Consider the following 24,169-nt stretch of genomic DNA (forward strand, 5'->3'; position numbering starts at 1 on the left):
AGTTTCAGGGCTAACTTGGTAACTAATTATAGGGCCTTAAGTAAACCACTCAACTAATATGTCTCTTAATATCCTTAATTACCAAAGGGGGAAGTTGAATTAGCCACTTCCAAAGATACCCTGAGGTTTTAGCAGTTAATAATTTATTAACCCATGATTATTCACTATACAAACAGTAATTACTTTCCTTCCAGAGGACTGGCTATAGGATTTCTAGAGTGAGCACACAGCTGTCGGTAAATACTACTTAATTTTTTAATCAAAATATGATTTAAAACTCCCCAGAATTATATGTGTTGCATAAAAATGAGAAACTTAGACAACCTTCAACAAAGCTATTGCTATTAATAACTTAAAAAATTAACTCTCTTCCTTTATCATCAATGTGCTGCTGCTGCTAAGTCGCTTCAAGTCATGTCCGACTCTGTGCGACCCCACAGACGGCAGCCCACCAGGCTCCCCGTCCCTGGGATTTTCCAGGCAAGAGTACTGGAGTGGGTTGCCATTGCCTTCTCCGTACCATCAATGTAGTTAATGCTAAATTTAAATCACAAGGTATCAAATATAAAACACTTAGGTTTCAACGATGCAAAAGAGAAAACCTTCAGACTCTTTTTTCTTCCTTAATTAAGCACTGAGCTTTGTCAGTCGCCACGCATGTTTCAAACAAGTCTACGAGTTTCTCTTTTGTCTTGAATATATTTCTAAAGTACAAGATGAGATTTATCTATCTTTCTTTTCTGTTCAAATAAAAATGTTCAGTAGTCCCTCATCATTTAATGGCACTTAAAAGCTTTTTACTTATTGTTTCATTATGAAACAATAAGTAAAAATGAATGACTGAGTGAAGCAACTGTTAAAGTCCAAGGAATGTTCATTCTTATGGATGCATTAGGAGAACTACCCATGATCTCTATACATGGACTATATTTATCTGTAAATTTATGGAGAGGAGTTGTGACCTCAGGGAGAAGCAGTGCTGACAGCAGGCCCCTGAGGGTGCCTTTAGTAAACTGTGGAGTGGGTTTAGCTTATCCCAGTTCCTTGTTTTAAGGAAAATAAATTTGCACTTAAAAGTTATAAAACCTAAGTTTAAAATCCAACTCCACAAAGAATAGGAATTTAGATAAATCACAAAATGTCTCTATTTAATGACTTTTAAAATGGATACGATAGTAATACTACCCCATCTAACCCCCTAAAATCATTATGAAAGTTGAATTAGATGCTGAAGTTCTTAGAGTGTCAAATTCCAAAATACATAAAGACAGTCTTAATGTCTAGATATGATTAAGGAAATTGTAACCCACAATCTTTATAAGTTCATTTCCAGCTACTCCAAGCTGGAATCCCAAGTATACAATCCAAGAAAAAGGTACTCCTAATTCCATTGACTGTATAGTCCATGGGGTTGCAAAGAGTTGGAAGCAACTGAATGACTTTCACTTTCACTTTTCACTATACAAATAAAGTTTCAAGAGGTAGCATCTATACCATATGCTTCATCATCTTCTGGTTAGATAACTAGGCCTTAGCTCTTTCCTTTCAGAAATTTTGAAGCCTCCACTGAGGCACAACATGAAATTGTAGGAACTACTCCCTTAAACGAGCTCTCCACCAGCACTGTCTAGTCAGTCACCAAAGTGACTCAACTATCATACACTAACATAGAGTAAGTGTAACCCAGCTTAAACTTTAAGACCATTTGGTCAATATAAACTTTTCTGCCACAAAGAGAAACAAGAAAGCAATTTTCAGTTCAAATTTTCATGGGTCCATGCTGAACACAAGCTATGAGAGGTCATGAGCTATTGCAAAATGCATGTGCAGCTTCAACCAGGTAGATCAGCCAATGACTGTAAATACCCCGGATTAAGTGAGGATGCATCACACCATCATAAAACCACCTATTTAATTGCATATTGGGTTTTAAAAATTTACCCTTCTCAGTATCACTGTAGAATCATAAAAACAATTGAAGAGTATCTGTGTGTGTGTTAGTCGCTCAGTCATTACTTGACTTTTGCAACCCCATGAACTATAGCCCACCAGACTCCTCTGTCCATGGAATTTTCCAGGCAAGAATACTGGAGTGGGTTGCCATTCCCTTGTCCAGGGGATCTTCCTGACCCCGGGATTGAACCCAGAGCTCCCACACTGCGGGCAGATTCTTTACCATTTGAGCTACCCAGGAAGCCCATAAGCCCACAAATATATATAGTATATATATACTATACACATATAGTGTGTGTGTGTGTATATATATATATATATATATGTATGTATACCCTATATCATGTTAGCTATTGTTAACATCACAGAATAAACCCCTTGCCAAAAATGTTTTCTCCCATTTTGCACTTTGATTAAAACTTGACTCCTCTACATGAATCTGCCTCACCTAACATGAACCACTCATCTCTTATAGGCCACCAGTTTCACAGTTATAATGATACTTACTACACACCAATACACATACTTAAATATCTTTATATATATATATATATATGTACATTGTTAAAAACTTTATTTCAGGGAAATATAGTGGTTTTATGTGTGGCTTTGGAACCAAAAAGATTTCAAATCCCATCTTTGATACTAACCAAATGGCAGATCTTGGGCAAGTTGCCCAACCTCCCAAGACTCTGTTTCCTCTATTTGAAGAAGGAGATACTAACTAGACTTATCCTGTATGTTGGTTAAAATGGCCAAGTGAAAGAGTATGTATACAGTGCTGGGCACAGTGCCAAATATATAGAGATCCTTAGGAAAGTGGTATATATCATTATTATTATTTATACAGTCACATTTTAGCCATTTTTAGAAATATGCTCTTGATTTTTTTTAATAAATTACTGAATATCCAAATACAAGGCAAAACAGTTCTTCATGTTTTTTATAGTTCTCTGCTGAGCCTTACACTGGGGTGAATGCTATGTTGAAAAAAACAGGATTCTTAGAGTACTATTAAAACATAAAGATTAAGAAGAGAATTAGCAATATCACTTTTGGATTGTGATGCACCACATACATAAGACAAATGTTAAATTGCTAAAGTTAAGGACATCGGTGATATGTCTTAAAAACACTAAAAAGTGAGTCTACAACAATGCCCAAGTTAAGTAGTTTTGTTTCAGTTTTGTCTTATTTACTTTCATGTAATTGGAACTCCTCTGATATTTTAAGAGCTATCTAAATATTTGAGAGAGAAAAAAAGGATCTCTTAATTGTTATGTTTTAGCACAAACAGAATCTTTAATCTTCCATTAAAGGATGATCCTTGGGGGCCTAGTTTCTGGGAAAATCACAGTTGAATGTCAAATCTAAGAAACTAGTTATATGATCTTGTACGCAAAGCTCTGTAGTGACTTCAATTAACTTGAGAAACTACTCTCATATGTTTACTTATAAGTATTGCCAAGTTAATAAAGTTCTCTACAGTAAGTAAATTCCTGTGATCAAGCAATACTCACCACAGTAAGTTCATAAAGAAACTTCCTGGCATTTCTATCTGCATGGCAATCTTCCTTTAACTTCTTTACAACATAAGCAACTTTTTCTGATTCTTTGTCTGCTTGTAGTTGATCAAAGTCTTCTAGTGCCAGATGTGAATAGCCTAGGACATAAGCTAAAACTTTCCAGTCATACACTTTTTCTGATACCAAGGTCAAGACAACTGAGTAGATGTAAGTCAGTTTTTTAAGAGGCAGGGTAATTTGTTCAAGAAGATTCCGGGTTGTGAAGACATTATCTGACATAGACATTACTTGTTCCTTTGCAATCACCCTGATGTTTTTGCAATGTAAAAGTCCAATCTTACCTCTCAGGACTCCCACATACCATTCTTTCACTTTGGACTGTCCAATGGCTTTTACTTTACCTTCTCCAAGAAGAGCTACTGTGTCCCCTTTGAAATATTCAAGTAAGTATTCAATCTTATTTTGTCTTATCACTGTCTTCTGGGTTATTCCATAGCTGGTAAAGTTCAATTTTTTGTCTTGAAATGTAGGATATTTAACATGCACAGTTGGTAATAAGGGAGAAGAGTTGATTTCCTTCTTCTTCTGCAAATCACTTGGCAGATTTGACAGACTTTTTAGGTTCGGAGCTGGATCAGGTGAAGTTATAAAGAACTGTGTAACTGGCCTACCACTGCGAGGCTCCACCTGAACACAGAAAACAAACAAGTGCATTTCTCTGGAGTCAACTAAAGAGAAGAAAAATTGTTGATGAACTGCTTGACCTGATTGCAAGTGCTTTTGCTTAACTTCTTTCCTTTTTCTTTCTGCTTTTACTTCAAAATCAGGATCACAGGATAAGACAGATATATTTAAATCTTGTGGCTTTTCAAGTAAGAAGGAATGCTTCCCCCAGAGCTGAAACACAACTGGAGATGTGTTGGGTTTCCCACCTTTTTTAATATCAGAGATAGTAAGCTTTCCTGGCATATAACTATGTCCACAAACTGTGAAAACAGCAGTGAAACTGGGGTGGATATATTTGGGTCCATAAATTCCAACTGAAATTGTTCTGTGGATATAATCCCAAATGGTGGCAACTGGTGATTGAGTACCTTTAGTTTGTGCGGCAACCACTAGATACATCACTTGACTTAAGTCTACTAGCTTGACCTGGATGGTGTCTTTATAAATGTAGCAGTTGTTTAATGCTTTGAAGGGGCCTTCTTTATCCAGACTCTGTAAACACACTATTTCTGCCATGACTTGGCTGAAAGGATCCCTTTTCACTTCAGCCCCAATTTTCATCTCCAGCAAAATGGCTTCCATTGTGTTAAGGTTGCCTAACATGATTTCCAACAGTGGGCTTATGGTGCATGAAAAGTCATGGTTAAGCTTTTGTGGAGGATCTAGAAAAGCCCTTAGAGATACTTCTTGGAATTCTCCCACAGCTACATGGCCTTGGGGCACATGAACAGTGATATCTGATTCAGGTAATTGTACTGACCCTCCTTGGTGGTTTAATTTGCAAACTACTGTAGTCTCTGCAACTTGTGTTTGGGCCCATCCAGGACTCTGATTAATTGTACTCAAATCTAGACAGGAACGGGCAAGGTGGCGGTGACTTAACCAAGCCATTTTATAAGCCTCTCGATCATTTCGAAGCCATTCTAAGTCTTGTTCTAAGATCTGGTCAAAGTTATGTATATTCTGATGGGCATGTGCTGTGTTATCCAAAATGTCCAAAAGTTCTGAAACACTTTTAGATCTTCCAGATTTCCTTGAGGAAGACTGCCTAAGCAACCGATGCACATCAAGTTCATCACCAGAGGAATCAAAAGAGTTTCCAGTTTCTATTTCTCTAAAAAAAAGAAGAGGATCTTCCTTCAAGATAGAAATATTATCTCTCTTCTGGTTATTTCTTAGCTGAGTTATATCATCCAAAAATGGGTTTGATGCAGACAGTTCATTCCAGAATGGATTTGTAGCACTGGAAGCATTACTGCCATGAAGTGTGAAATCCTCTGGCCAATCAAGAGGCAAACCTGGATCTGGACATTCGTGTTATTTAAACCAAAATAAAGCAAAACAAAGATGAAATGGCATTCTGAGATACAACCAAGATTAATTTTTACTATAGCTTAAAAATTGAAGAATTTTTATTTGTCTTTGATATCCAGTCTAAGTACTACAAAATCAATGTTAATTTCAGTCAAATTTTCATGTTGAGAGGAAAGAGAAATTGTTCGACCAGGTTATTTTGACTCTATGTAACATTATTTTATCTTAAGACACTATGATTTATAAACAAAAATATTTAGAAATTTCAATAATAATCATTTAACACATATTTGTGAAAATGACCCAGACTACATACATTTATGCCTTGTTTAATATATCATTTTCATAAATGAGTACCTCTGAAAAAACAGAATAATTTAGTCTATCATCCAGATTTTTCTAAATATACAGTGGTTGGTCTCATTACATCTAGATTATTTATTTAACATTTTATTTCCTGATAACATTCAATATGTGAAAAATATCAAATATATCTCTACACAGCTAAAATGTTAAAAAAATAAACTAAAAGTGAACATTTCATGAAAATAAGCACTGAAAAAAATAGACCACCATTAGATTTACTACTTGAAGGAATTCACTGAGCTTTTTAAAGTTTAAAATGGCAAAGAACAGGCTTATTACCACCACAAAAGGGAAATACGCTGTTACTTTGGAAAGTGGATATTTTAAGAATCAGCAACACATTCAAATACTTATATATCAACTATAATGAATTTCTATATATCTCAAAAATACTGGAATATTTTTGTTTAGAGCAAATTATATTTGATCACTTTTTCAATAAATATTGATAATGATTCTGTTCGGAGAAGGCAATGGCACCCCACTCCAGTACTTTTGCCTAGAAAATCCCATGGACGGAGGAGCCTGCTAGGCTGCAGTCCATGGGGTCACTAGAGTCAGACACAACTGAGCGACTTCGCTTTTGGACTTTGTAAAATTGTGGCTGCTTTAGAGAAAATGAAAGCTAAAATAGAAAAAATGAGTTCAAGTAAGCTTTCAGACATTTTTGTTTGTTATATATAGAACTATATATTGATTGAAATTAATTTTAAGTGTCATATATTAAAAATGTTAAGATACATTTTGAAAAACAATTGCTGCATTTCTTTTATTTTTACACTTTTCTTCAAATCCAGGACCTTCAAACTCTCTTAAAACCTACATTTCCTCTGAGAATCTATTCAATTCTTTTATACTGGATTTGTTGGCCCACTGCAACCTACAGATGTCTCTTTAACCTCAAAATTCACTGTATTTACTGCATATACTGCTCATTTAATAAAGAACTTTGTCTCCTTATAATACTTATCATTACATGTTTTATTTTATTTTGACTATTTTATTTTTCTCATCTTTTTAATGATAGTGTATTTCAATGATAAAGTTGTGATTTTACAATTCTCTTAATTGTTTGTAACACTTTTCAGAAGTAGTCCCCCAATAATTAGTCATGACGGGTAAAAATAATTTCAATAATTATAAATTCCTGTACCTGTAATATCACAATTTCTTGAGGATTTTCGGGCTTCCATGTCAAACAGATTTCCTTCAGACATACTTCGTGAAATTCCTCCTGACCAAAAATGGGCTTTTTCACTGGTTAACATTATTCCACCTACAAAGTAAACAATATATAGGCATATATATATATTATATATATGTATGTATATTTCTTATAAGATAATATAAACAGGTTGGCATAGAAACCAGACTCAAAGAAATCCACAGATTTAAATAGAAAACTACATATAAAAATACTCTACATAGATCCTCTACTTCTGGTAGGATGCTTGACTAGATATCCTGATACAGATATTAATACTCCATTGAAAAACACTCATATCCTAGATTAATAGCAACAAACAAACCTAGAAATGCATTAGGGATACTATACTATAAAAAAAGTAATAATGAAAAACCCAAGGATAACAAAAAAATAGTAATGAAATGAAACTCCACTAAATAAGCATTTCTTGTTTGATGACTGAAAAACTAAAAAAATCATTAAACTAGATATTCTCTCCAAATCTTCCTATAAATTCAATGCAGTTCAAGAAAAATCACATATTACATACATGTTTGTAACTTAGGCTGTTTTGAAAATTATGAAGAAAAGCAAAGAACTATTCAAGACAATCCAGAAGGACATGATAGAAGTGATGTGTGATACCAGATATCATAATTTATTAGAAATAAGTGCTAAGTAAGACAATGTGGATTGGAATACAAATATACTAAAGACACACAATATCCCCAGAAGTAGTATCACCCTCAAACAAGAATGTAATATTTATATATGATAGAGATAGGCAGGCAGAGCAGTGTGGAAATAGATAATTCAATAAACACTGATGGTACAATTGATAGTTCATGCTGAAAAAAAATTACATTGATCATATGCAAAAATTTATTCTAAGAGATTTAAAGACTGAAAAGCAAAATTTTAAAAGTAGAGTCTAAGGATTTATCTTGATGCTGTTTAGAAACAATTTTTAAGCAAAGCAGAAACACAAAGCAAACCATAAAAAAAAGAATGAGATATCCTATATAGCAAAGGACATTGTTCACAAAAAGTAAAAACACAAGCCAAAAACTGGGAGATGATATTTTCATTATATATGACTGAAGACGAAAAAAGGATTGGATTCCAACATATATTGAAGACTTCTACAAATCAATCAGCAAAATAAGACATTACAAAAAAAAATTGAAACAATATCTGAATAAGTATTTCTCACAAAAAGCATAAATAATCAATCCCTAAATATATTAAGATTGAAGGCAAGAGGAGAATGTTGTTCAGTTGCTAAGTTATGTCTGACTCTTTGCAACCCCATGGAGTTTAGCACATCTGGCTTCCTTGTCCATCACCATCTCCCGCAGCTTGCTCAAACTTATGTTTGTTGAGTCAGTGCTGCCATCCAACCATCTCATCCTCTGTAGTTTCCTTTTCTTCATGCCTTCAATCTTTTCCAGCATCAGGGTCTTTTCTAATGAGTCAGTTCTTCACATCAGGTAGCCAAAGTATTGGAGCTTCAGCTTCAGCATCAGTCCTTCCAAAGTATATTCTGAATTGATTTCCTTCAGGATTGACTAGTTTGATCTCCTTGCTGCCCAAGGGACACTCAGGAGTCTTCTCCAACACCACAGTTCAAAAGCATCAATTCTTCGGCACTCAGCTTTCTTTATGGTTCAACTCTCACATCCATACACGACTACTGGAAAAACCATAGCTTTGACTAGATGGGCCTTTGCTGGCAAAGTAATGTCTCTGCTTTTTAATATGCTGTCTAGGTTGGTCACAGCTTTTCTTCCAAGGAGCAAGCGTCTTTTATCATGGCTGCAGTTACCACCTGCAGTGATTTTGGAGCCCAATAAAATAAAGTCTGTCAGTGTTTCCATGTTTCCCATCTAATTTGCCATGAAGTGATGGGACAAGATGCCATGATCTTAGTTTATTAAATACTGAGTTTTAAGCCAGCTTTTTTACTGTCTCCTTTCACCATCATGAAGAGGCTCTTTAGTTCCTCTTCACTTTCTGACATAAGGATGGTGTCATTTGCATATATGAGGTTATTGATATTTTTCCCAACAATCTTGATTCCAGCTTGCAATTCATCCAGTTCAGCATTTTGCATGATGTACTCTGCATGTAAGTTAAATGAGCAGAGTGACAGTATACAGCCTTGACATACTTCTTTCCCATTTTGGAACCAGTCTGTTGTTTCATGTCCAGTTCTAACTGTCACTACTTTTTTATTTATTTATTTTTCATTGAAGGATAATTTCTTTATAGAATTTTGCTGTTTTCTGTGAAACCTCAACATGAATCAGCCATAGATATACATATATCCTCTTCCTTTTGAACCTCCCTTCCATCTCCCTCCCCATCCCACCACTCTTTGTTGACACAGAGTCCCTGTTTGAGTTTCCTGAGCCATATAGCAAATTCCAGTTGGCTATCTATTTTGCATATGGTAATATAAGTTTCCAAGTTACTCTTTACATACATCTCATCCTCTCCTCCCACTTCCCATGTCCATAAGTCTATTCTCTATGTCTGTTTCTCCACTGTTGTCCTGTAAATAAATTCTTCAGTACCATTTTTCTAGATTCCATATATATGCGTTAGAATATGGTATTTCTCTTTCTGACTTACTTCATTCTGTATAATAGGCTCTAGGTTCATCCACCTCACTAAAACTGATTCAGATGCATTCCATTTTATGGCTGAGTAATATTCCATTGTATATATGACCACTACTTCTTTAGCCATTCATTTGTCGATGGACATCTAGGTTGCTTCCATATTCTAGCTATTGTAAATAATGCTGCAATGAACAATAGGATACACGTGTCTTTTTCAATTTTTCTTTCCTCAGGTTAAATGCCTAGGAGTGGGATTGCTGGGTCATATGCTGGTTTTATTGATAGTTTTTAAAGGAATCTCTATACTTCCATAGTGGCTGTATCAATTTACATTTCCACAAACAGTGCAAGAGTGTTCCCGTTTCTCCATACCTTCTCCTGATTTATTGTTTGTAGACTTTTTGATCATGGCCATTCTGACTGGAGTGAAGTGATATCTCACTGTAATTTTGATTTGCATTTCTCTAACAATGAGTGATGTTGAGCATCTTTTCTTTCATGTGTTTGTTAGCTATTTGGATGTCTTCTTTGGAGCAATGCCTGTTTGGGTCTTTATCCCACTTTTTGATTGGGTTGTTTGTTTTTCTGGTATGAGTTGTATGAGCTGCTTGTATATTTTAGATATTAATCCTTTGTCAGTTTTTTCATTTTCTATTATTTTCTCCCATTCTCAGGGTTGTCTTTTCTCCTTGCTTAGAGTTTATTTGCTGTCCAAAAGGTTTTAAGTTAAATCATGTCCCACTTGTTTGCTTTTGTTTTTATTTCCATTACTCTAAGAAGTGGGTCATAGAGGATCTTGCTTTGATTTATGTCATCGACTGTTCTGCCTATGTTTTCCTCTAAGAGTTTTATAGTTTTTGGTTTTACATTTAGGTCTTTAATCCATTCTGAGTTTATCTTTGTGTATGGTGTTAGGAAGTGTTCTAATTTCATTCTTTTACATGTAGCTGTTCAGTTTTCCCAGCACCATTTATTGAAGAGGCTGTCTTTGCCCCATTGTATATTCTTGCCTCCTTTGTCAAAAATAAGGTACCCATAGGTGCATGGGTTTATTTTTGGGCTTTCTATCTTGTCCATTGGTGTATATTTCTGTTTTTGGCCAGTGCCATATTGTCTTGATGACTGTAGCTTTGTAGTATAATCTGAAGTCAGGAAGGTTGATTCCTCCAGCTCCATTCTTTCTCAAGATTGCTTTGGCGATTCAGGGTCTTTTGTATTTCCATATGAATTGTGAAATTTTTTGTTCTAGTTCTGTGAAAAATGCCAATGGTAACTTGATAAGGATCGCACTGAATCTGTAGATTGTGTTTGGTAGTATAGTCATTTTCACAATATTGATTCTTTCTACCCAGGGACATGGAATATCTCTCCATCTGTTTATATCATCTTTGATTTCTTTCAATAGTGACTTATACTTTTCTGTGTTCAGTTCTTTTGTCTCCTTAGGTAGGTTTATTCCTAGATATTTAATTCTTTTTGTTGCAGTGGTGAATGGGATTAATTCCTTGATTTCTCTTTCTGATTATTCATTGTTAGTATACAGAATTGCAAGTGATTTCTATGTATTGATTTTGTATCCTGCAACTTTGCCAAATTCACTGATTAGCTCTAGTAATTCTCTGATACTATCTTTAGGGTTTTCTGTGTACAGTATCATGTCATTTGCAAACAGTAAGAGCTTTGTTTCTTCTTTTCTGATATGGATTCCTTTTATTTATTTGTCATCACTGTTCGCTGTAGCTAGGAATTCCAGAACTATGTTGAATAATAGTGGCAAAAGTGGACACCCTTGTCTTATTCCTGATCTTAAGGGGAATGCTTTCAGTTTTCACCATTGAGAATAATATTTGCTGAAACTCCAGTACTTTGGCCACCTCATGCGAAGAGTTGACTCATTGGAAAAGACTCTGATGCTGGGAGGGATTGGGGGCAGGAGGAGAAGGGGACGACAGAGGATGAGATGGCTGGATGGCATCACCAACTCGATGGACGTGAGTCTGAGTGAACTCCGGGAGTTGGTGATGGACAGGGAGGCCTGGCGTGCTGCAATTCACAGGGTCGCAAAGAGTCGGACACGACTGAGTGACTGAACTGAACTATCATATATGATCTTTACTATGTTGAGGTAGGTTCCTTCTATGCCCAGTTTTTGAAGAGTTTTCATCATAAATGGGTGCTGAATTTTGTCAAAGACTTTTTCTGCATCTATTGAGATTATCATATGGTTTTTATCTGCCAACTTGTTAATATGGTGTATCACATTGATTGATTTGCATATATTGAAGAATCCTTGCATTCCTGGAATAAACCCAACTTGATCATGGTATACAAGCTTTTTGATGTGTTGCTGAATTCTGTTTGCTAAAATTTTGTTGAGGATTTTTGCATCTATGTTCATCAATGATATTGGCCTGTAGTTTTCTTTTTTGTGTGTTGTTTTTGTCTGGTTTTGGTATCAAGGTGATGGCTTGGAAGCGTTCCTTCCTCTGCAATTTTTTGAAAGAGTTTTAGAAGGATAGGCATTAGCTCTTCTCTAAATGTTTGGCAGAACTCTCCTGTGAAGCCATCTGATCCTGGGCTTTTGTTTTGGGGAGATTTTTGATCACAGCTTCAATTTCAGTGCTTGTAATAGGGTTGTTCATAATTTCTATTTCTTCCTGGTTCAGTCTTGGAAGATTGAACTTTTCTAAGAATCTGTCCATTTCTTACAGTTTATCTATTTTATTGCCATGTAGTTGTTCATAATGGTCTCTTATAAGCCTTTGCATTTCTGCATTGTTTTTTGTAACCTCTGTTTTTTCATTTCTAATGTTGTTGATTTGATTCTTCTCTCTTTTTTTCTTGATGAGTCTGGCTAAAGTTTTGTCAATTTTGTTTATCTTCTCAAATAACCAGCTTTTAGTTTTATTAATCTTTACTTTTGTTTCTTTCATTTCTTTTTCATTTATTTCTCCTTGGATCTTTATGATTTCTTTCCTTCTATTAATTTTTTTTCTTTCTGTTCTTCTTTTCCAGTTGTTTCAGGTTTAAAGTTAGGTTATCTATTTGATGTTTTTCTTTATCCTTGAGGAAGTATTGTATTGTTATAAACTTCCCTCTTTAGCTGTGCTTTTGCTACATCCCATAGGTTTTGAGTTGTTGTTTTTTCATTGTCATTTGTTTCTAGAAATTTTTTGATTTCTCTTTTGATTTCTTCAGTAACCTGTTGGATTATTTAGAAATGTGTTGTTTAATCTCCATGTGTTTGTGTTTCTTACAGTTTTTTTTTCTTGTAATTGATATCTAGTCCCATAGCATTATGGTCTGAGAAGATGCTTGATATGATTTCAATTTTCTTAAATTTCCTGGAGTTTGATTTGTGACCCAAGAAGTGGTCTATCCTGGAGAATGTTCCAGGTGCACTTGAAAAGAAGGTGTATTCTTCTGTACTTGGATAGAATGTCCTGAAGATATCAATGAGATTCACCTCATCCAATGTATCATGTAAGACTTCCGTTTCCTTATTAATTTTCTGTTTTGATGATCCGTCCATTGGTGTGAGTGGGGTGTTAAGGTCTCCTACTATTATTGTGTTACTGTCAATTTCTCCTTTTATGTCTGTTAGTGCTTTTCTTATGTATTGAGGTGCTCCTATGTTGGGTGCATAGTTATTTACAATTGTTATGTCTTCCTCTTGGGTTGATCCCTTGATCATTATACAGTGTCCTTCCTTTTCTCTTGTAATCTTCTTCAAGGTCTATTTTGTCTGCTATGAAGATTGCTACTCCAGCTTTCTTTTGCTTCCTATTTGCATGGAATGTATTTTTCCATCCTCTCACTTTCAGTCTATATGTGTCTTGAGGTCTGAAGTGGGTTTCTTGCAGATGGCATATATATGGGTCTTCTTTTTGTATCCATTCAGCCAACCTGTGTCTTTTGGCTGGAACATTTAATCCATTTAAAGTAATTATTGATATATATATATATATATATATATTCCTATTGCCATTTTCTTACTTGTTCAGGGTTGATTCTGTAAATCTTTTTTCTTTTCTTGTATTTCTTGACTATATAAGTCCCTTTAACATTTGCTGTAAAGTTGGTTTGGTGGTACTGAATTCTCTTAACTTTTGCTTGCCTGAAAAACTTTTTATTTCTCCATCAAATTTGAATGAGATTCTTGCCAAGTACATTTTTCCTTGCCAGGTAGATTTTTCCCTTTCAATACTTTAAATATATCCTGCCATTTCCTTCCAGCCTGCAGAGTTTCTGCTGAAAGATCAGCTGTTAAGCATATGGGGTTTCCCTTATGTGTTACTTGTTGCTTTTCCCTTGCTGCTTTTCATATTCTTTCTTTGTGTTTAGTCTTTGTTAGTTTGATTAGTATGTGTCTTGGCATGTTTCTCCTTGGGTTTATCCTGTATGGGACTCTTTGTGCCTCTTGGACTTGATGGACTATTTTCTTTTCCATGTTGTGGACATTTTAACTATAATCTCTTAAAAATTTTCTCATACCCTTTTTCTCTTCTTCTTCTTGGACACCTATAATTTGAATGTTGGTGTGTTTGATATTGTCCCAGAGGTCTCTGAGATGGTCCTCAGTTCTTTTCATTCTTTTTACTTTATTTAGTTCTTCAGAAGTTATTTCCACCATTTTATCTTCCACCTCACTGATTCGTTCTTCTGCTTCAGACAGTCTGTTATTGATTCCTGCTAGAGTATTTTTCATTTCAGTAATTGTGCTGTTTGTCTCTGTGTGTTTATTCTTTAATTCTTCTAATTCTTTGTTAATTGATTCTTGCATTTTCTCCATTTTGTTTTCAAGGTGTTTGATCATCTTTACTATCATTATTCTGAATTGTTTTTCAGATAGTTTCCCTATTTCCTCTTCATTTATTTAGATGTCTGTGTTTCTAGTTTGTTCCTTCATTTGTGCAGTATTTGTCTGCCTTTTCTTTTTTTAATTTAATTTAATTTTTTAACCTTCATTATTTATTTTTTTAAGTTATTGTGTTTGAGGTCTCCTTTTCCTAGGCTTCAAAGAAAATTGAATTCTTTCCTTGAAGAAGGTTGAATTCTTTCTTCCTTTTGGTTTCTGCCCTCCTATGGTTGCTCCAGTGGTTTGTATAAGCTTTGTAAAGGGTGAGATTTGTGCTGAGATTTTGTTTGTTTGTTTGTTTTTCCTCTAATGGGCAAGGCTGAGCAAGGTGGTACTCCTGTCTGTTGATGATTGGGTTTGTATTTTTGTTTTGTGTGTTATTCAGATGAAGTGTCATACACAGGCTGCTACTGGTGGTTGGGTGATGCCAGGTCTTGTATTCAAGTGATTTCCTTTGTGTGAGTTCTCACTATTTGATACTCCCCAGGGTTAGTTCTCTGGCAGTCTAGGGTCTTGGAGTCAGTGCTCCCACTCCAAAGGCTCAGGGCTTGATATCTGCTCAGGAACAAACATTCCACAAGTGGTTTGTTATGGCATTAAGTGAGATTAAAACAAATATCCAAAAACAAGAAACCAATGATGAACTCCAGATAAATGGCAGTTACAAAATCAGGCAAATAATAATTAAAATAATGGGATATACATCTACACCCATGAGCAAAGTCAAAAGAGACCAACAAAAATAAAGTACAGTAGACTGATGCAGAGAACAAAGGAAAGAAAAAATTATATTTACCAGTTAAGAACAAAACTAACTAAAGCACAGATTGGAAAATAAAACTAAAACAAAGTGCTTAGTGGGAAATAAAGAAATGAAAACAAAGCTAAAAAATATGTTGAGAGAAAAGGAAAGAAAGAAAAGAAAGAATAGATATGCAAAATTAAATAGAGGTAGATTTGTATACATTATAGATTAACTGCAAGGGGAAAAGAACAGTAGAAAAGGAAAATAAAGGAATACATCTAGAAAAATATAATAGGTTTAAAAAATTAAAAATTAAAAGTATAAAAAAGAGAAAAAAAATGAGAAGAAAAAGAATAAAGAAAAAGAAAAAAAAAGTAAAACTCCACAGAACTGCAAAAACCCAACAAAGAGGCAGAGGTTTATAACAACAATAAAAAGTGTAACTGAATATACACATATAAATATACACCCATAAGCAAAATCAAAACAGTCCAACAAAAATAAAGTACAAATAGATTGACCCAGTGAACAAAGGAAATCAAAAATTATATCTACCAGAACAAAACTAAAGCACAAACTGGAAGACAAAACTAAAGCAAAGTGCCAATTGGGGAATAAAGCAATCAAAATAAAACTAACAAATCTGTTGAGAGGAAAGGAGAGAAGGAAAGGCAAGAGTAGATATACAAAGTTAAATAGAGGTAGATAAAGAAGATTTATATATGTTAAAGATTAACTGCAAGAGGAAAAGAACAGTAGGAAAAGCAAACAAAGGAATAAATGCAGAAAAAAATAATAGGTTTAAAAATTAAAATTTAAAAAAGAGAAAATAAAAAAGGAAACCTCCACAGCTGCAAAAGCCCAACGTACAGGCAGAGGTTTATAACAATAAAAATGTGACTTAAAAAAAAAAAGCTCAAAAGCTTAATTGGATTTCTTAGTACCAATAAAATCGACAATTACAACAGAGAGGGGGGAAAAAGGAAAAAAAGAACAGAAAAGAAAAAAATATCGAGAAGAATCCACAGAACAACTCAAAAAATAAGAATAGTAAATGTTTTTCTTGAGTCTCTGCTGTCAGAGTCCTTTCCCTCGCTGGGAGTCACAGTCCACCTCACCTCCCTAGGATGCCCTCCAACACTGTGCTGATCTCTGGACCTGCTGTGGGGGCAGCTCAGATTTTAATCTGGTCCTACTCCTGTCTGTCTTGCCTTCAAGGTCCACAGCTATCAGAGCTATTGCATTTTCTTTTGTGGGAGCTCTCAATGGCCTTTTATATATTGCATAGACACAAAGTCTGCCTAGTTGATCATGTGGATTTAATCTGCAGCTTGAACAGCTGTTTTGAAGGTTTTGGGTATTCTTCCTTAGCCACACTGCCCCTGAGTTTCAATTGTGGTTTTATTTCTACCTCTGCATGTGGGTTGTCCATTGGTGTTTAGCTCCTGAGGCTTCCCTGAAGGACCTGGGTTTGCCTCTGTGAGGGCCAGGTGCGGAGGTGGTGCAGCTGTTTGGTTCCCAGGGGTTCTGTCAGCACCAGGTACTCAAAGGGGCTGACAGCGAGGGCAGCAGGAAAAATAATGCTCTAGAAGAGTATGGCAACCAGTATTGGCCAATACCCTTTAGTATTCTTGCTTGGAGAACCCCCTCTCTGAAACAGAAGCCTGGCAGGCCACAATCCACAGGTTCGCAAAGAGTCGGACACAACCGAAGCGACCCTGAGTGCATAGACTCAAGAATTTTTTTGCCTGTGGCAGCTCTGCCCCAGTGAGAGTTGAGTGTGAAGGTGGAACAGCTGCTTGGCTTGCAGGGACCCTGGTGGAGCCAAGTGTGCAGGGACATGGACTGCCTCCACCGCAGGAGTTATGGCCCATCAGCGTCTTTTTGAGCCTCTTGTAGCTGGCAATCAGAAAGCCTCTTTGGTCAGTCTTTCTCTATAGCTCCGCCCGTTCAGGCACAAGAGGGGGCCCCCTTGACTGGGGTCTACTCTGTAGATTGGCGCATCAGTCACTTTAAGGAGCACTCTGGGTGGGGTCCTACTCTGTAGTTCAGTGCGTCAGGTGTTTGATGGGCCAGCCTCTCTATTGTTCAGCTGCCAGTGCTGGTGTGTGGAGAGAGAAAGGCTATGGTGATGTTTCTACCTGCTACACATGACTCAGCAGCATCGCCTTGCTTCCATGGCTGCCTGGATTTCCTCCACAGGCATTTCCCACCATGATCTCCTCCCTCATATCCCCTCAATCTGTCTCTCTGGGGTCAACAGCAGCCCTCGCCCTGGGATTGTCCCACAATCCCTAAACTCCAGCTCCCAGCCACTGTGCCTTCCAGGGGACCAGCATTCCTGTCCAGGGTGCATATGGCTGCAGCAAGGACTGCCTGATTCTCATTCCATTTAGGCTGCCACAGATCAGCTGTTTCACTCTCAGCCTTCAGTGTTTCTCCTCTGACTCAGACAATTGCCCCGACATGGGGATCGGACCTCTGCTTCAGTTCCCCCACCCATGGAGGGCAGGTCCAGTCCTACGAACACTCCTGTTTTTCCCCCTAGTTCCTTCATCCTACCAAGCTTTGCATGATTCTATATATTCTTTTCCACTGGTAGGTACTCCTGTCCCCTCTCACCTGGTGTTCTCCATGCACTTCTATGTCTGAAGGTGTATTCCTATTTGTATCTGTGGAGAGAGATATATTCCACGTCCACCTATTCCTCTACCACCTTGTTCTCTAATTGTTGCTTCTTGACCTGCATGCAGGTTTCTCAGGAGGCAGGTAAGGTGGTCTGGTATTCCCATCTCTTGAAGAAATTTCCACAGTTTGTTGTGATCCACAGAGTCAAAAGCTTTAGCTCAGTCAATGAAGCAGATGTTTTTTCTGGAATTTTATTGCTTTTTCTATGACCCAATGGATGTTGGCAATTTGATCTCTGGTTCTTCTACCTTTTCTAAATCTAGGTTGAATATCTGGAAATTCTCAGTTCAAGTACTGGTGAAGCCTAGCTTGTAGAATTCTGAGCATTATTTTGCTAGTGTGTGAGATAAGTGCAATTGTGCAGTAGTTTGAACATTCTTTGGCATTGTCTTTCTTTGGGATTGAAATAAAAATTGACCTTTTCCAGTCCTGTGGCCATTTGTGAGTTTTCCAAATTTTCTGGCATATTCAGTGCAGCAAGTTAACAGCATCATCTTTTAGGACTTGAAACAGCTCAGATGGAATTCCATCACCTTCTCTAGCTTTGTTTATGGTGATTGTTCCTAAGGCCCACTTGACTTCACACTCCAGGATGTCTGGCTCTAAGTGAATGATCACACCATCATGGTTATCTGGGTCATTATGATCTTTTTTGTATAGTTCTTCTGTGTATTCTTGCCACCTCTTGTTAATATCAAACAAATATATTAAAATATGCTCAATTTATCAGTAATCAGGGAACTGCTAAATGATGCCACATGAGATACAATTTTCAACCATGAAATTTGGAAAAATTTTAAAATCTGGCAACACTAATTATTGGAAAAGATGAGGAGCACAGAGAATTTTTATACACTCCTAGTAGACAAAGGCAATGGCACCCCACTCCAGTACTTTGCCTGGAAAATCCCATGGATGGAGGAGCCTGGTGGGCTGCAGTCCACGGGGTCGCTAAGAGTCGGACACGACTGAGCGACTTCACTTTCACTTTTCACTTTCCTGCATTGGAGAAGGAAATGGCAACCCACTCCAGTGTTCTTGCCTGGAGAATCCCAGGGACAGGGGAGCCTGGTGGCTGCCGTCTATGGGGTCACACAGAGTAGGACACAACTGAAGTGATTTAGCAGCAGTAGACGTGTCAATAAGCACAACCACTTAGAAAGCAATCTAGTATTATCTAGGAAAGATGCTTAGGGTATGTGTGTGTGTGTGTGTGTGTGTGTGTGTGTGTGCGCTCAGTCCTGTCTGACTCTTTGCAGCCCTATAGACTGTAGCCTGCCAGGCTCCTCTGCCCATGGGATTTCCCAGACAAAAATGGGGTGCCATTTTCTATTTCAGGGATCTTTCCCACCTGGGCCTCATGGATTGCAGGTGCATTCTTTACCACTAGCACCACCTGGGATGGTGGTACCTAGCAATTTCAATCCCAGTTATTTGTTTCTAGTAAACCTTGCATATGTGCATTAGAAGAAATATATAAGAATGTTCTTTATATATTTATCAAAAAACTAGAATCAATCAAAATATCCTTTGCTATATAAATTAATAAACTGTGGTGTTATAATACAATGGAGTATCACGCAACTATAAAAACAGACAAATTACAAGTAAAGGTATCCATATGTACTAACTGTAGACTGGCATTGCTGAGCTTCAGCTTTCTTTACATATATGTTTTCTCTGAAACCTATGACAACACTGAAAAATAGGTATATTAAATCAGATTTCATAGAGTCCAAAAATGAATCTTAGCAACGGGACATAAGTAACCTACAAGATCGAATAGCTGGTGAGTGGCTGACCAGTCATAATTACTCATGCACATTGCAGCTATCCCATACACTCCATAATGCAAGCTGCCATACCCCTTCTCAGACTCAAGGTTCCCAACAATCTATTCTGAGACTATCCTACCTTCCAGTTCCAGTTTCCACTGTTGCTTAATCTTGCTTCCTGTTGTCCATCTGTTAACCACAGCTCCTTCACCTCTCACTTGTCTTTTTTGCCATACATTACTTTCAAGTTCTTGACATTTCACTTCAAAAACTTTTTTTAAGAAATAAAAAAAAAAAGAAATAAAAAGCCTTTTCTGATATAAAAGAAAAAAAATTAAAGAGGAGAAAGAATAGGGGAGGAAGGAAAAGAAAAGAAAAAAGAGGACCTTCCCTGCCAGTCCACTGGTTAAGACTCCCTCCATGTTCCCAATGGAGGTGAAGCAGGTCCAGTCTGACTGGGCAGCTAAGACCCCACACACTGTGTGGCATGGCCAAAGAAAAGGAAGGTGGAGAAAGAAAAGGAAAAAGCGGTCATAGTTTCCAAACATGGTGTATAAGCAAATGCAAAAAGTATCTCATTAAAATATGGTGCAATAGCAGTTTTTTTTCTCTAACAGGTGAAGCCACATAGAAAGTTCTGGTGAAAAGCAGAATTATATGTGCATTTTATACTGAACTTTGTTTCCTGGCAGATTCTCAAAATTCTCTGGTTGATTTTGCAAAATGTAATGCCCAATACTAAAATCCTTAGAACACTTTGAAATAGTGTAGCCAAAACTTTAAAACAGGAAAACTAAGTTCACATCCTTCAGTAAAATTAAGCAAATTAAAACGGGGGAAAATACTTAAATATAAAAAGTATTTTTCAAACAGATAAAGTACATTTTAAATGGAAAACCAGTTTAGACAGAAATCTACCTAAACTCTTTAATTTCTTACAGAAAAAAGAAAGGAATAATTTATACCAAGGATTATTTAGCAGCATATAACCCTTGATGTAAAACATAATTATAACCCAATGGAATACAGTGAGAATATCTCAACCATGTAAGAACCAGGAATGGTGCCTATGACATTATGCTCCTGTAGGATCATAACTCCTCACAAAGGGACAAGGTGGTTGTGCTGGAATTCTTTGTGGAGTAGTCCTCTTCTCCAGTCACCTAAGAAGATCTTCACTGTCATTTAAGCCAGTAGTTGTAAAATGCAACCCTACTAGAATGACATGGAAGGCTTGAACAAACACCAAACAAAACAGTTCGCTGGAGCCACCCCATCAGCCCTTCTAATCTGTTAACAGAAGGGCTGGGGTTGCACTTGAGAATTTGCTTTTTTAAGGAAGTGGCCAAGTGATAGGATGCAGTGGTTCTGGTGTAGCGGAGGACACATTTTAAGAATCACGTTCTAAAAACCACCCTGCTGATTTCTTTCCCAATAGATTTCTCCTATCTTCTGGCTGTTCCCACTACCCCTCAGCAGATCTTTCTTTTTGTAATTTTTTTTCTGTATAAACATACACACAGGATAACACACACACACACACATGCACACACACCTTACTGGACTTTCTTCTAAATCTGGAATTCTTTTCCTATAAATGTAGGGACAGGCAGTATAAGGGAAAAGCTCTTGACTGGAAGGAACATGGTGCTGGCATGCAGAGGGCAGTGCATGTTTACACAGGTGCAAACAGCACTAGGCACATTTATCATTTATTTCCTTGTGTTTTCTTCTAGTTAAACTTTATACTCAGTTGTAATTGCTGTTGGAAATGGGAAATTTTAAACTTCATCTAAAGAAGCATGAAGTCAGTCTTTTTTGGAATGAATAAGTAAGAAAAGAGCAATCTAGTACCTTACTAACTTAACTGGGGACATGCTCTTGCCAGTATGCTTTTACAACACAATTATTCTGATTCAACATGATCTACTTTTATTTTTTTCTTAAAGAACCAATGAGTAAAGTTTTGATCTTCATTTATTTTACTTTTTCAATTAGGCCTTAAGTGACTGAGAAAATTTACCAACTGTATAACTTAGTAAAAGATTGCAGATTTTTTTCAGAAGGGGGCAGTGTTTCCAAGAGTAACCTGGGAAGCAGTACCATTTAAAAGAATTACTCCTTTAAAATGCATTCATTTGAAGTCATTATGTTTATGCTAGTCATTATACAGGGAAGATGGCTATTTTTAGCCACCAAGTAGGTTCAAAGTATTTTCCAACTTGTCCTTGAATATCTCAGATCTCCTTTATATTTCTATGATCTGTACTGCATTTAATTCTTTACCTATGTGATATTAAAAATACTTCCATCTAGGCTATTACTCTTATAGGTGACAGTACATGCTAAAATGTCAGAAGAGCAATTATTGGATTAGTGGACTTCATTCCCAAAAGGCCAAACCTACCTAAATAACTTTGCATTTTCCTGAAAATGCAACTGGTATAAAAAGTCTCAAGGGAACACAAAAGAACTATAAGCAAAAGAAATAACTGTGATGATGCTTACCTGCTGTGATTTCACTGGATGTTTTCATCATGTGTATGTCCTCACTGGATATTAACCCCAGGGCACCTTCTGATTGTATACTGGCAATCTTTTGATTGGTATTGCATATATCCTTACCATTAGTCATTAAACCATGACTAATGATTTAGTGTTTTTTTTTATTTTATTTTATTTTTAAACTTTACATAATTGTATTAGTTTTGCCAAATATCAAAATGAATCCACCACAGGTGGTTTTGAATGTTACCTCTGGTGGCTCAGATGGTAAAGCGTCTGCCTACAATGCGGGAGACCTGGGTTCGATCCCTGGGTAGGGAAGATCCCCTGGAGAAGGAAATGGAAACCCACTCCAGTACTCTTGCCTGGAAAACTCCATGGACAGAGGAGCCTGGTAGGCTACAGTCCATAGGGTTGCAAAAAGTCGGACACGACTGAGCAACTGCACTGCATTTTCTCTCTGGTAATCATGATCAAAGATTTAAAAGACCTGACAGGGAAAATATCAGCAGTCACTTTTCCTAAGACAAATAGCTTTACGCTCTTCTCCAGGGAGGGCAGCAGGGACCCTGGTGCATTAGGCAGTATTAGTAATAGACAATCATTTCTATGATGCCTCAAATTGTTGTGACTCAAAACATTCTATCAATACATCATATTGTTAATATAACCATGTCAAGATTTCCATCATGTCCTTTTTATTTTACCACCCTTCCATCACTGGCAGAGCTGAAGTTTTGGTAAATTACAATAATTATTCAGGATAACATCATATTAGCAAGTATAAATCAGAGACAGAGAAACAGTAGAGTGGAAATTGTTTTATGTTCAGCTTCATGATGTAGCCAAGAAACCTTCCTAGGAACCATAGTCTGAAACAGAAAGTGTAAAGGACTCTAAACAAATACACAAAAGGAATACTTCAGACCTGAAAAATAATAAAACGTATCCATAATAAGTGGAAAAGGAAATAGTAACCCATTCCAATATCCTTGCCTGGAAAATATCATGGATAGAGGAGCCTGGTGGGTTATATATAGTCCATGGCATCACAAGAGTCAGACATGACTTAGAGACTAAACAACAACAATTCATAATAAGAGCTATTACTATTATCGTCCTCAGTGCCATGCATGAATTTTCTCATTTATAACTAGCAACAACTCTAGAAAGTTGGTTTTAAAGATAAGGAAATCGAGCTTTGGGAGTTTATTTGCCCAAAATTACGTAGGTACTAAACAGCAAAGCCATTGTTTGAACTTAGGGATAAATGATTCCAGAGAATAAGCTTTTGAACCCTACACTATGCTTCCTATCTGCTGGTCAGAAGAAGGAAGTAAGATGAGAGGCTATGCCCAGGCTTGTTGCTGGAGAGTATCATCAAGTCACAATCTTGACCCCAAAAGACTGTCACAAGTTAGCAGGACCCACAAGAAGAATGTATGAACCAGGGTCCCATTCTCAGCAGGGTCTCATGCTTGGTCTAATACTCTGCTGTTGCCATCTTGAAGTACTATGTTTGAACAAGGGGTTCCATATTTTCATTTTGCACTGAGCATTGCAAATTATGGAGTGGTCTTGGCTCAGGCAGTTGGCAATTTTTAGCCTTCAGAATTAATTCAAGTGACTGCAGTTACAAGTGACCATGAAGAAAAGAGAAAAGCATTATTTTAGACAAAGAATGTTCATTTTGCAGATGGTAAAACTTAGCTGAAGAGAGGTTAAATGAGTTGCTCAGGATACCAGGATCATCACTGGTAGGTGTAAGAATCAAACTCTCACCTCCTGATCTGAACTCTGTGAGAAGGAGAGTATGAGAATCAGATCAGATCAGTCGCTCAGTCGTGTCCGACTCTTTGTGACCCCATGAATTGCAGCACGCCAGGCCTCCCTGTCCATCACC

General features: G+C 36.8%; 1 protein-coding gene across 4 annotated transcripts in view; it reads right to left on the bottom strand.

The window, feature by feature from the left end:
* The window catches only part of MACC1 (MET transcriptional regulator MACC1), a 99,698-nt gene that overhangs the window by 26,823 nt on the left and 48,706 nt on the right, over positions 1–24,169 (bottom strand). For all 4 annotated transcript variants that reach the window (XR_009735815.1, XM_061413668.1, XM_061413669.1 and 1 more), the window contains 2 exons: positions 7,039–7,161; positions 3,474–5,509 (listed from right to left, as the gene is read on the bottom strand). Coding sequence is in view for 3 of the 4 variants with exons in the window: in XM_061413668.1 (XP_061269652.1) it covers positions 3,474–5,509; positions 7,039–7,153 (2,151 nt within the window). In the remaining variant the exon portion in view is untranslated. The remainder of the gene's footprint in view (positions 1–3,473; positions 5,510–7,038; positions 7,162–24,169) is intronic.

Source organism: Bos javanicus, chromosome 4, assembly GCF_032452875.1.
Source record: "Bos javanicus breed banteng chromosome 4, ARS-OSU_banteng_1.0, whole genome shotgun sequence".
NCBI classification, from domain to species: domain Eukaryota; kingdom Metazoa; phylum Chordata; class Mammalia; order Artiodactyla; family Bovidae; genus Bos; species Bos javanicus.